Source organism: Hetaerina americana, unplaced genomic scaffold, assembly GCF_022747635.1.
Source record: "Hetaerina americana unplaced genomic scaffold, ioHetAmer1.1.p SCAF_7, whole genome shotgun sequence".
Lineage (NCBI taxonomy): Eukaryota > Metazoa > Arthropoda > Insecta > Odonata > Calopterygidae > Hetaerina > Hetaerina americana.
In genome coordinates, this window is record NW_027287316.1 from 39,351,986 (window position 1) to 39,365,180 (window position 13,195).

General features: G+C 36.7%; 1 protein-coding gene across 3 annotated transcripts in view; it reads right to left on the bottom strand.

Annotated features, from left to right (window-relative positions):
* The window catches only part of Adar (Adenosine deaminase acting on RNA), a 72,390-nt gene that overhangs the window by 57,843 nt on the left and 1,352 nt on the right, over positions 1-13,195 (bottom strand). For all 3 annotated transcript variants that reach the window (XM_071594813.1, XM_071594812.1, XM_071594811.1), the window contains exons 3-5: positions 7,138-7,742; positions 2,325-2,479; positions 1,186-1,324 (exon numbers count right to left, since the gene is read on the bottom strand). In XM_071594813.1, coding sequence (XP_071450914.1) covers positions 1,186-1,324; positions 2,325-2,479; positions 7,138-7,742 — 899 coding nt within the window. The remainder of the gene's footprint in view (positions 1-1,185; positions 1,325-2,324; positions 2,480-7,137; positions 7,743-13,195) is intronic.

Sequence of the window (13,195 nt, forward strand, 5' to 3'; positions counted from 1 at the left end):
TATTATTTTATACTTGCATTTAAATTCAAATGAATACTATATTAGATAAGCATGAACTTTCACCTGCTGTAGGAAGCTACGAACGATACAACACTACATGAAACCAACTATGACTGCAAAGCTAAAATTTAACTTTTAATACTTCTCAAGGCATTTTTTTTTTTTAATATGCCATTTCATCCGCATTTAGCTGATTTGACCACGGTTCCAGGACAATATTACTTTTATTTCTGAAGACACACATCATAGTAGTTTTCCGGATAACCAAAGAGGTGTTCATGAGAGATGACCTGATATGAGCGATGATAACATGAAATTATGCTCTAGGAATACTCTTAGTAGTATCCAGATTGCTGTAAGTTAAGTTGGCCTATTTAAGTTGCCCAATCATTTTTTATATTCAAATTCCAGTTTACCTATTTTCCAAATGGACTTAACACGTTTCATCGGACTTTTCTTCTAAGTGTTTGGAACTGGATCATGTTGATACATTTTGTAATTATTAAACAGAACATGCTATTGGCATAACTGATGTTTGCACCACTATAAACTTTGTTTTTGCCACGGCCTATGCAGGTGATGATGACCTACACTGAATATGAACCGGTCTCCAAACTTATGAAGCATTTACCTCATAGGGAATTTGCAATTCAAATTCAAAGCATTTATTGAAATTGGCATTTTCCCTTTTTTTCCTAAAAGTTTAAAACAATCTCATTATTCCCCTTTAGATTAAATACTAGAGTAGCCATAGCAATTAGAGAGCAGGATGAGAATGATGGAGAAGATGAGGTCATTCAATCAGGCACTGAGGAGCCAAATATCCTGGATGGATATACAGCTCTAACAAATTAGGAGATCAAGGAATATAGCGGCAACAACCCATAAGAACAAAAATGGTAACACAACATTTACACAGAAGAAAGCAGTGATAATGGTAAGACTAGATCTTTCTCTGGACTAGATAACAACTTTATAAACCACTGCTTACTAGAGGTATTCCATTGAAAAGACTTAACTCTGAAGGAAACTAGGGTGGAACAGCAACTATCATGTTTCCTACAGATGAAAAGGAGTTCTGAAACATGTGATAAACTAACACTTCAGATACTTATGGTTCAGTTAATGCGAATGAATATAGAGCACTTAATTTCAGTTCATTCATAAAATTAACTTTGACATTACCTCTTGTGGTGACCGTCTTTGCAAGTGTGAAGGAAGCAATGATGGTTTTCCACTTCGTGACTCAGAGATTTGTGCTGGTGCAAATGTATTGTACAAGCCCCCTTCATTGTGTACCACATCCATTGTGAAATCTAGAGCACTGGAAAAAGAATAATTCATTACAATCAGCAAAAATGTTGATTTCAACCGACAGTATTTGAATTGATCAACAACACATGAAATGTTCCACATCCATGCAACATAATTGGTTAAGGTTTTATGCGACAGTTGCGTAAGTAGCTAACCCAGCTTGAAAGCATGTGTACAATTTATCATTCATCATTTTAAGAGAATGCAATACAATACATACTCAAGAACAGCAGCTTATAACATGAAACTATCTTGTGCTATTCTAACACAAGTTCTATTACCCATAAATGGTGCCATAGATGCCCACCATTACTGAATTCCCTTTTTTTCCTCTCATGCCACTGCTGTGATTCTACCTACTTCACTGTTGGTGACAGCCCTTTTTCCCTTTGTTCATTTACACAAGGTCCTCAGAACCTTTTCATGTTTGTAGAAAGGATAAAAGCAAAAAAAATGATAATGGAAGAATATGTTAAGCATCAAAAAATATTCCGGAAAAAAATAGAAGCAAATATATCTAGAAAAGACTGAATACTGGTAAATTGGATCAATGATCATGAAAAATTAAATGAAATTAGAAAAATGAGAGTGAATAAAAACACAGCCTACCTACACATTTGAAATATACCATGAAAATTATGTATTAAATTTCATTTGTCAACATCTTCGTGAAGATACTGGAAAACTTTACCATCCATTACAAGTTACTGTTTGCCCCCAAAGTTCTGTATGTTAATGTTATAGTCTAATCAGTTAAGCATTTGAAAGAGTATATTGCCATTCGATCTGAATGAACCTAAACAACCATCTATCACACAGACAGCAGTCATTATTGCTAAAAGAAACATCCATAAAATACAGCAGATGTTCAAAATAAACAACCCTCCGCCTTCAACCATCCTATTTAAGACTATGAAAGAAACCAAAACAATGCCACAAAGTTTAAATAGGAAAACAACCAATTGTTTTCAATTGTGATTTTTCCTGAGGTGTCCATATAGTATACCCACCCAGGGTTTCCAGGATGTGCACCTCCTATCCCCATGGCATGGGCCACTTCCTCAGAGTTTTTGAACTGAACAAAAGAACGGAGAGCTGCTTCAGCAGCGCTCTTTTTGGCTCTTTTCTTGGATCGGCCAGTGCCACGGAATGACTGCCCATTGACCTGCAACAACAATAAGAATTTATACAAACATTCAATGGCTTCATGAGGAAAGCAGACCAGCCTAATGATATCCAGAATGATTTGCAGACAAAAACAGAGTTCATAATAATAAACTGACCCAGTGACATACCGGGCATACCTGTATATGGGCCCCTAATTGAGTCACCACATACTATTACTTTCCCTAAAAATGTTTTCAATCCATCTCATTTCTTTACTAAAATTGAGCTTGCAATAATGTCACCAACTTTCAGAGCCTAATGGACTTCCGGAATAAAACTTATACACCAACAGTGTAAGTTGCGAATTGAACTTGCAAAAATGTCTCAACTGGCAGTGCTAAATGGACTTTCAAAATAAAACTTATATACCAACAGCATAAGTTGCTAAGCAGATTAGATTTATGAAACAAAAGTCAATGCTAAACTAAATGTATTAGCCATATTCAGATACTGTATATATCTCTCTCCTTTATGAACCAATGAAAGTGTGTTTCCTCTATTACTACATGCTTTGGCAGGAGCTTGATTAAGTTCATGAGTGATTCTATGACCCATTAACAGCAATAATAAAGTGCATTAGATTAGACGCAATATATTAGACGTTATATAATAACCTCTGTACCATGAAAAATATTTTGCACATACAACAATGATAGGGTCAAATACACCAAAGTATACAAATTTCATACACTACCACAATTTCCATGTTAGATATTTTCCTTATGACGTGCAGAGAATCAAATTATTCCCCTGCTGGGACAGAACATTGGACATTCTACTTTTAATCATCAAATGGTTAACAGATAACATACATGACAATCTGAAGAAATAAATAGTTAAATATCCAAGTTGGGAGACAAATTAGAACAAAAGGTAACCACTCAATCAATGAGTTGATATTCATGGCAAATCATGGTTTTTTTAAGGATAATATTCACCATTTTCCACCACAAGCCAATTAATATGTAAAAATTTACAACATTTGGCCAGAAAATAAACTACTTTTTGAGAGTCTAACTGCCATAGCTTGAAGATCACTGTTTCACACACATTTGACCTAACGCTGGGCTAGAAGTCAGTCACTGTGTCATATTGTCAACATAAAGCATAGTATATCTTATCTATATGAAGACATCTGTCATTTAAAAACTAAGAAAAACTGATCTTTGGGCCAACATACTCTACATAATGCCTTAGGCCAACATACTCTACATAATGCCTTAGGCCTACAGCTCTGACAATGTGTACCATCTTGATAGTTAGTTATGGATAATATAGTGAAATGGATACAAGATAGATTGGGCAAAATAGATGTTTAAACACTATGCTCTTTGTGTTTCAACACTTCTCCAAAGCAATAAAAAATAAAACTTCCCTAATCAATGTGAAAATGCAGAGTTTGATTTCTACATAAGTCTGGAATCGACACGTCCTGGAGTATAGAAAATCTTGGCCTTATTACAATTGTTTTCGGTGATGTGCATGGCCAGGAACAGGTTATATAAGACGTGCCTTGAAGTAGATGTACTTATAAGTTGTTTCATATAAAGTGTATGAAAAATATTCCAAAATTGAAATGATTTTGCCTTCTGCCCTTCTAGATCCAACCAGTGACAATCACCTCTTTGCTTGAGTTCACCAAGTCAAGGCTTCAACACCTACATGAAATATGGTTTACTCCAAATTTTTTAAGTAAAACATTGCCAGCTGCAATTTTGCCCTAAGGAATGCATCACAAAAGAAAACCCTTTGGCCCATATTGTGCATTGTCCTGCAATAAGAGTTTCATTTAAAATTGACATTGGGAATTCGTTCATGAATTTTTCAGCAGTATCCGATTCAACAATAATTTTTTCCAGACACTCCCATTATCACATTCCATGATGAAGCTATAAGCCAACAAAGCTAACCTTGTGAACAACTGCATGTTTGCTTTATTCTCAAATCATCATGGAATATCCTTTACTTGCTCCATTGACTGATGCCAGCCATCTTAGTTTTTTGGTCAAAACCATTCAAACGACACCAAAAACATCAATGATAGTGAAAATGTGAAATATTTCCATTCCTCATAGTTACTTACCACGTTAAAATTCAACAAATCACTTTTTTGCTTTTTCATATTGCACAATCAAATTCTGTACTGTAAACTATTCTCTGTCTCATCTAAACGCCCATTTTCTAGTCCTCTAAACAAGTCCATTTTTCATTCAATAGAAAAGGATGCATGCGTATTTTCATAAGTCTACTAGTAAGGTTTTCAGTTTTTATGATGACATTCAAATGAGAAATGTCAAAATATGGGAAAACTTCACCAACAGCACAACGAGTGCAAACAGGATTGCAATCACAGAGCATCTGTATAATCTATTTATCTCTTTGTTTCCTCTGAAAAGTCCATGGGATTTTAACAAACCAATACTATCTTGTTAACATAGGAACGAAATTTGTGCACAGGTCATCCTGGAACACAGCAACGTAAAATCCTTGTGCACCTCTGAACTTCCCATGATATATTTCTAATTTTGCTTTATTTTCAGAGAGGGCAATAATAAGATGGATTCCAGATTAAGAACTTAAGGTGATCAAATATCAAATGCACAAACCCATGATGAGTGATCAGTTTTTTTTGGTGGCATTAGAATAAGAAACTTTGACAGAAAATTATTTTATTGAACTTGCCCTCAAAATCCTTAAGGAACTTTTAGGTATTTGTGGAGTCAAACCTTTTTGAATCATTCATATTTCTCACTAGCACAATGCTGATCAGCAGCCCAACTACTGTATTCCACTATTTCCTCAACCAAATAAAAACAACAATGCTTATAGTAAATTCTGCCAACACCCTTTGATTAACTTTCAAAAAGTAGTGACCTAACTGGATTGTTTTCCAGCAACTGAAAACTTTGATTTCATCCCACTTCAGGATATTTTGCAAGCTAAAATTGAGAAGAATAGCTTTCTTTGAAGTATAGAATTCTGGAAGACACCATGATCTCTGTCCCTTCATCATTTCACCTCCTACTACATTGATGATTTCTTTTTAGATGAAAGCCAAAGGGAACCACGTGGGGAAGTCTCCTTCCTATGTGTAAGCTGATAATGGTGTTTACTGTATTGAAACTGGTAGACAATCGAGGTGTGTTAAAAAATTAATGGGAATTCTGTATTTCCACATAGTATACCATGACTTCTTGCCACAAGATGAAACGATCAATAAATAGTACTATTTACAAGTTCAATGCATGAAGATATTTAAAAAAAAGCCTGTATTTGTGGCAAAACAATTTATGGCTTTTGCACTACCACGGTAATGCACCTGGTCACTGCTTGTTTGTGAATGTTTGGATGATGATGTCCCAGCCTCCATTTTTGCCAGACATGGCCCCATGGGACCTTTTTGTCCCACAAATAAATAGAACCTTACAGGGATGTCATTTTACAAACATAGATAAGATTTAAAATGAATCGCTAAGAGAGCTAAAAGCTATGCCAAAATATTCCAGAACTGTTTCAAAGAATGGAAAAAAGTGCTGGCATTAGTGTGTAACATCTAATGGGGGCTACTTTGAAGGGGAAAACATTACTGTAGATGAACAAATAAAATTCTTTACAAATAACTCAAATTCCCATTATTTATTGAACACCCCTCATACATGTTTCAAGCACTCGAGGTTATTTTGCTTGAAAAGTGAAGGCAACATAAAATCAGATTTTTTAATTATGTGAACTGATGTTTCAGCTCCTTTAGAAGGAAAACAAAATCACCAATTTGAATTAAATTCACTTCAACATTCATTTTATTTCTATTTGAATTATAAGATTGCGAAGAAGTTGGATAGAATTCTTCTAGTTTGGGTTACTGGGGCGTGACTAGAAAAAGTGCCCATTTTTTTGCATCTTTGTGCAATGTTAAGTCTCTGTAAAATCCCAACTGCTAAGACTGCATGAAAATTTGAAAATGAAAAGGAACTCATTTTTTACCATTAACTTATTCACAAAAAAGTTAAATCCAAAAAGTGAACTTATTTGTGGCGAGGCATTATATGGCAGTATAAACATTAGAACCTAACAGTGTAGATGCTGCACTTCTCCTTTCAAATTCTTTTCAGAAATTTCATAGGATGTGGTGTGCATACCAGTTTCTAGTGAACTCATCAGCATCCTATGGCCAGCTAATAGTTTCAATTCAGCTTTTGTAACCATGAAAAGTTTATTAAAATTCTGAGGCCTGCCATTACTTTGGCACCAGCTGGTCTTGCATAGCAAAAAGGGTGCCCACCCCTGAATGTGCAAATTAGGCCTTACCTAACCAATACGATCCCTGGTTTATTGTAAAACAGTGTATCAAGGCCATTCTACAATGGATCTTAAGTCATGACAGACAGTGGCCATATCTTATCTGTCACAAATACTGTGACTGTTTAAGCCAATCATCGCCAACCAATGGACATATTCAGGGTTTCCATAATTCACAAGACCTCATCTTCATGACGAGGTTTAAGATTCATTATGTAACAGCTTTTAGCATTCTCTAAGCGCTGCATAACATGCATAGCATTAGGGGCTTGGGAATACAGCAGGGATTAACCTTGGGGCCATCATAAACCAACCTGGATCAGTAGTCTACTGTCAATAATAATTAAATATACTTGCCTCAACGCTGATGGTGAAAAGGGGAGCATGAACGGGCCCCACTTGTGACACAAGCGTGTAAGTGAGCCCAGGGCGAAGTTCGTTCAGGGCACAGACTGCATTCTTGGTTGGTGTGAGCAAAACAGATGGGTCTGCTCCTGATGATATTCCAGGTGGGACACCCATTCTGGGCATTCGACCAGGAGTGAAGGGTGAGGGGAATGGGGAGTGCGCCACACCATCCCCATCCATTCTTTGGCGCTTGTTGGGTGTCCCATCTGAACCACCAGATATCTTCTCTCCTCCATCGGAATCCCTTTGCCTCTTGTTTGAAGATGAGCTCCCCCTTCCACTTTGCCTGAGATTTGGTGGTGGGCTCAGGATGGGATCTGTCATTGGAGAGTCCCTCATCTTTTCCCGATTGGAATCCACCCTTTGCCTGCAGTTCGGAGAGGTATTTGACAGCTCGTCATTCATGGCGGACTTCTTCACCCAATCACTGTCACCAGACTTCCTCTGCCTCTTGCTCCAAGTGGGATCTGACAAAGGGACTGGTATTGTCTTGTCACTCACTACTATTTCATCACTCCCGATTACACTACTTGATTCAGCATTCTGCTGCATTTCTACGGAGAGAAAATATTATTCTTAATGAGAGAAATATAAGAATTTTACCTCCAAGAAAAGTCTTTATCCCCATCCTAACCAAGTATTACATGAATTCTTTTTTCAGTAGGAACCTTTCAACATGATTCAACACTACAGTCATCTTTCTGGTAAGAAGAATGAAAGCAAGTAGATGAGTAATTTACAAATGTTTGTGACAACACACAAACCTAGAGGAGAAATCTTCAGGGTAAGGGCATTGAGGCATATGGGGAGACTACATTAATAGTTGCCATGATGACTGGGATGTCTTGGGGTTGGTTGGTTGAGTTCAGGAGTTCCAGGAAAATGGTATACTTGATAAAGAGGTTGGTTGGACTATTGGTTGAAGATAGTGAACAACAAAGGTGGAGGTAAGCTCAGTTGGTAGGATGTGGCAAGAGACAATGAGAGGTAGGAGGAAATAAGAACATTTGTTTTATGAAATTTGGGAAGGCTATGAAAGTGAGAGATTGCAACAACAGAATAATAGTCCATCACCTCCATAAGAATCAGATAAGAACCATGCAAATGAAAAACAGGAGGAAAATAGAAGCCTTAATAAACAAAGGAGAGATAAGTTTGAAGCATGGCGCTGGGGGAGAATACTGAAGACTAAATTAACAGACAAATAGAAGAATGAGAAAAAACATAGAAGAGCAGAAGAGGTAAGGATCATGTGGAGAACTCTTTGGCAAAGAATAACTACAGGTTTTGGGGAAGAAGTGTCTAGTTTTGCTAACACACACACATCAGTGTGTAACTACACAGAGGGGCAGAATGAACTAGTTTCAAAAAGACACTGAGGAGTGTGTAAGTGAATTAGTGGAATGGGAGTAGTGGCATTAGCTGGGGGAAACAACCCCACTTTCAGAAGTTACCATGCCATGGTCTGGTGAGCATTGAGGCTTTGTTGTAGAAACATTCTTTAAGAACAATGATAGTGAGGTGACGACACAGAGGGTGCTATGGTCATGCAATAAAGCACATTTTCACCTCTCCGGCTCCGTAAATAAGCAAAATTTTCCATTGACATTATTGGGCTTTAATTCTATGAAACTCGAGATGCAACTGTTACGGTAAACTCTGTGTGCTATTGTGAGATACTGGAGAATTTTTTACTCTCCAAAATGGAAGAGTGTGTTATGGAATATGACACACAAGACTTTTGGTTTCAACAGGATGGTACCACAGCTCATACTGCCTGCCGTTCACACAAAATCCTGCAAGAACAATTTCCCGGCCACCTGATCTTCTTACGAGGGGATATTCCATGGCCCCCTTGCTCCCTGGATTTGAGCCCATGTGATTTTTTCCTTTGGGGCTATCTCAAAGCTGAGGTCTACAGAGTTTGACTAAGGACCTTGGAAGCTCTTAAGGAGACAATTGCAGATGCCATCGCTGGAATTAAGCAAGATATGCTAAGAAAAGCTTTCAAAAACTTTTTTAAACGACTCAACATGTGCATTGCTTGCCAAGGTCATCACCTGGATGAAATAATTTTTTAAAACCCAATGAAAATAAAATGGCATTGGATGAAGTTTTCAGAGATAAAAACTTTTTAAAATTATCTTGTTGGTTTTTTTACAATTCATCCGTCTAATCATGGAGTCCATTCTGCCCCACCCTGTATGCATGTATGCACATGAGTATACATAAATAAATATACCATAAACACACTAATTAACCCGAAGGTCGGTTTGGTAGGCGATGATAAAGAGTTCACCAAGGTACTAAGCCTATAACAGCATCTGAAATTCACATATGAGGGTAGGAGGCCATATTCTTTCCCTGTGCCGGTTATGGTTTCTCAGGAGGATCTGTCACCCAAAAAATCACATAGCTTGGGTGGAGATGCAAGCTCCCAAAAAGGCTTGCCCGGGAATCTAACCCGGGCCCTCTGGTCAGTAGTCCAACACTCCACCTCTGGGCAACAGCAACCAACAAATAATTATACATATAGTAGGTTAAAGTAGGTTTTCGATGGATACAACCTTTAGAATTGTACATCAATACATTTACATGCCTCTCCTAAAAAAAACAACCTGACATTGGACAATACAAAAAGACCCTCTTCAATTCTGTGCATTACCTCCATTCATTCTATCTTACATACCTACCTTATTCCTACCGCTTCATCACCCACCTACCATCCACCCTGCGATCACAGTCTTCAGCATCCAATTCCCACTCAAAATACTCTGCATTCACATTCCCTGCCTCCTCTGGATTTCTCCCAACAATCCCTTCCCCTCTTTTAAAGAAGGAATTGCTGTCTCTTTCTCCACCATACCTAGCACTTCCTCATTCATTTTCCTTTCAGTTCATTACATTTTTCTCATCATTTTACACACCCATGTTTCTAAGTCCTCCAATCTATGCCTATCATCCTGCTTCAAAGACCATGTTTCCACGTCATGCAAAGCCATGCTCCATATAAAAGTTTTGAAAAGCCTTTTCTTAAAATTCGCACTCAAATGTCCATTTCCTCAGTCCTCATGAAAGCCTCTCTCCCTCATGCAATTCTTCTCCTTTTATCCCCACATCTTTGAACATTTTGGTCCAGAACATTTCCTAAAAACGTGAACTGTTCCACCTACTATAGTTTATGACCTCATAATATTCAACTTAGCCTTCCTTTCTCCCGAAATGCAAATAATGATTTTTATTTCCTACTTTTTGACAGTGCTTTCACCTTCCTACACAGAGCACCAATTTCATCATTTCTCTACAAACTCTCCATATCCTCATGCTGTGTTCTTCCCTATGATTCTTTTGCCTTATTTGTTTCGTGCCTCAGTTTATTATTGAACTCTTTATACTTCCTTCAACTTAACTCTGTGATTATATTCTTCCACTTAGTTCTCTCCTCTATCTTCCTATTCATATTGTCCATAATTAATGGCTTTCTTGTCCTTTCTTTATATAGAAAACAATAATCAGTTAGTCACTATGAATATCACCATGAAATCTTAGGGCTATTGGTTAGCAACACAACATTTCTTTCCAAAGAACTTTTTTCCAAATATTATTAGCTTTCATTGGTACTGACATTAGTAACTTGGTACCATGTCATCGGTAAATGTATTCTGCATTCACTTCATCTGTTTTACCTTCTTATAGATCCCCTTTCATACATTGTCCTAAGTCTGCAATATTTACTTTTCCCTTAGTCTTTCTCTTATAGTTTTCCCTTTCTATTTTCCTACTGACCCGAGGGCCCAGGTTTGATTTCCTGGCAAATCCCTCTGGTCCCTCTAAGCTCCACCCAAGCCATATGATTTTTTAAGTATCAGATCTTCCTGGAAAACCATAACTGGAACAGGGAAAGGAACTGGCTCCCCTGACCTGATGTGCGAAATTCACATGCCGTTGGGCTTAGTACTGGGGGAGCTTTATCATCACCAACCAAACTGACCTTTGGGTTGATTACTGTGTTTATGGTTATATTATTCATGCATTCATTTTTGTCTGAAGTAGAGCTTTGCTTCTAATCCATCTATTGCTTTTTCCATTTCTTTTTTACACACCTCTTCCTCTGTAAACCTCATTCTGCTCCTTCATATTATTTTTAGAGCTTATCTCCAAGGTAGAAAAGAATTTTTAAAAATCTACTGCATTCTCTGACCTGCCGTTTCATTTACCAATTCCCATGATGCAGAAGGTAATAAATGGGGTGACAAGGGAGGAAGAGGATCATATGATATTGGACCTATGTAAGAATGGGGGAAAATACATCTCCTGTATAAAGAAACCAAGAGAATGACTCATGATGGGAAGAAATGGAGGTCAACCATGAGAGAACCTACCATACAACAGAACAACCTTTGAATATCCCCTTGATGCATGCTATTTTACCTGTACTCCACTTACAGATTTTAACTTGCTTGGTCTTATTTACAGTATTAGTGAACAGAGTGGCTGCATCTTCATTAGAAAAAGGATTTCACTGATGAATAGTATCAAAATAAAACTTTGTTATTCCACATAAAAAAAATAAGTTTATGAAGCCTTAGTTTCACAGTGGTGCACCATCATCAGGCAAAGACCTAAAATTCATACAGGCACATGCACCTACCAATTAAAAATAAATAAATAAGCATATATATATATATATATATATATATATATATATATATATATATATATATATATATATATATATACACACACATACATACACATAAGAGCTTAAGTAGGTACTATTTTGGAATACTGCAGTCCAAAGCTGCAGTCCATGACAAGAACACATATTGATTTTTAATTTCCATATGGGTCAATACATGCCACTTAAAAGAAAGTCATGAAACCTCAAGAGATTGAACTGCATCAATACACTGTCGTCGAAATACCCCTTCCCATGAACAGAAAACTCAAGAAATTTTGGCCTCCTCGATGGGATAGAACAATTTCTGAAATATGCACAGGTCCTTGAGCAAAATTCTGAAGTTACCACAAAGTGGAGTTGCAACAAATTTAATGTTTTATCCATGACTCAAGAGATTATATATATAATGAGTGTTTTCCGATAACATTGCTCCACACAGCTTTCAAAAGACTTCCAACAACAGTTATCTATAATTTCTCGTCATACATTTTTTTATATCAGATATTCTTAATTGTTACAATGTGTTGAGATATTTCAACAAATATCCCTAATCTATAAAATTTTCCTGCACTTCTAATTCTTCCAGCAACATTAGCAATACTTCAAACATACCTGATGCAGCATTCAAACCTTCTGCCTACATTTTAACAACCAAGGATAAAATACATCAAATTGCAGATATAAAAGCTGAAAATCGCTAAATGACCTAAATCGCCACAGGACAAGCATTCAACTAATAATGTTCCACAATAATAGTTCTCCTGCCATTTTTAGATTTCTCAGCTTGAAAATAAATTTTCCTGAGATGATACCAATTAAAATTTAAAATCGCTAAATGACCTAAATCACCACATGACAAGCATTCAACTAATAATGTTCCACAATAATAGTTCTCCTGCCATTTTTAGATTTCTCAGCTTGAAAATAAATTTTCCTGAGATGATACCAATTAAAATTTAGCTCTATAATGCACTCATTCTCCACCTACATTATACTAGAATGCCATAGAACTCCACGCTTGAATATTTAGGACGTATGTTTTTAACCACCATAACAAGCATCTTTCAAGAATTCTCCTATGCATTTCATTTCATAATTTCATCCCAAAATCATGATTAAACAGCTATTTTTCAAGCTACCTTAAATTTAAGTTTGCTAACCTAACCAAATTTTCTTCATGGGTAGTCTCTAAGAACCTGTATCCCTGATAAAGTTCTTTAATTGAGCAACCTCTTTATTGGCTTCTTGTTACAATAGAAATTGAATCAAAATTAATATTTCACATACACGATTAAATTGCTGTATGGTGACTTTAACCGAATTCAG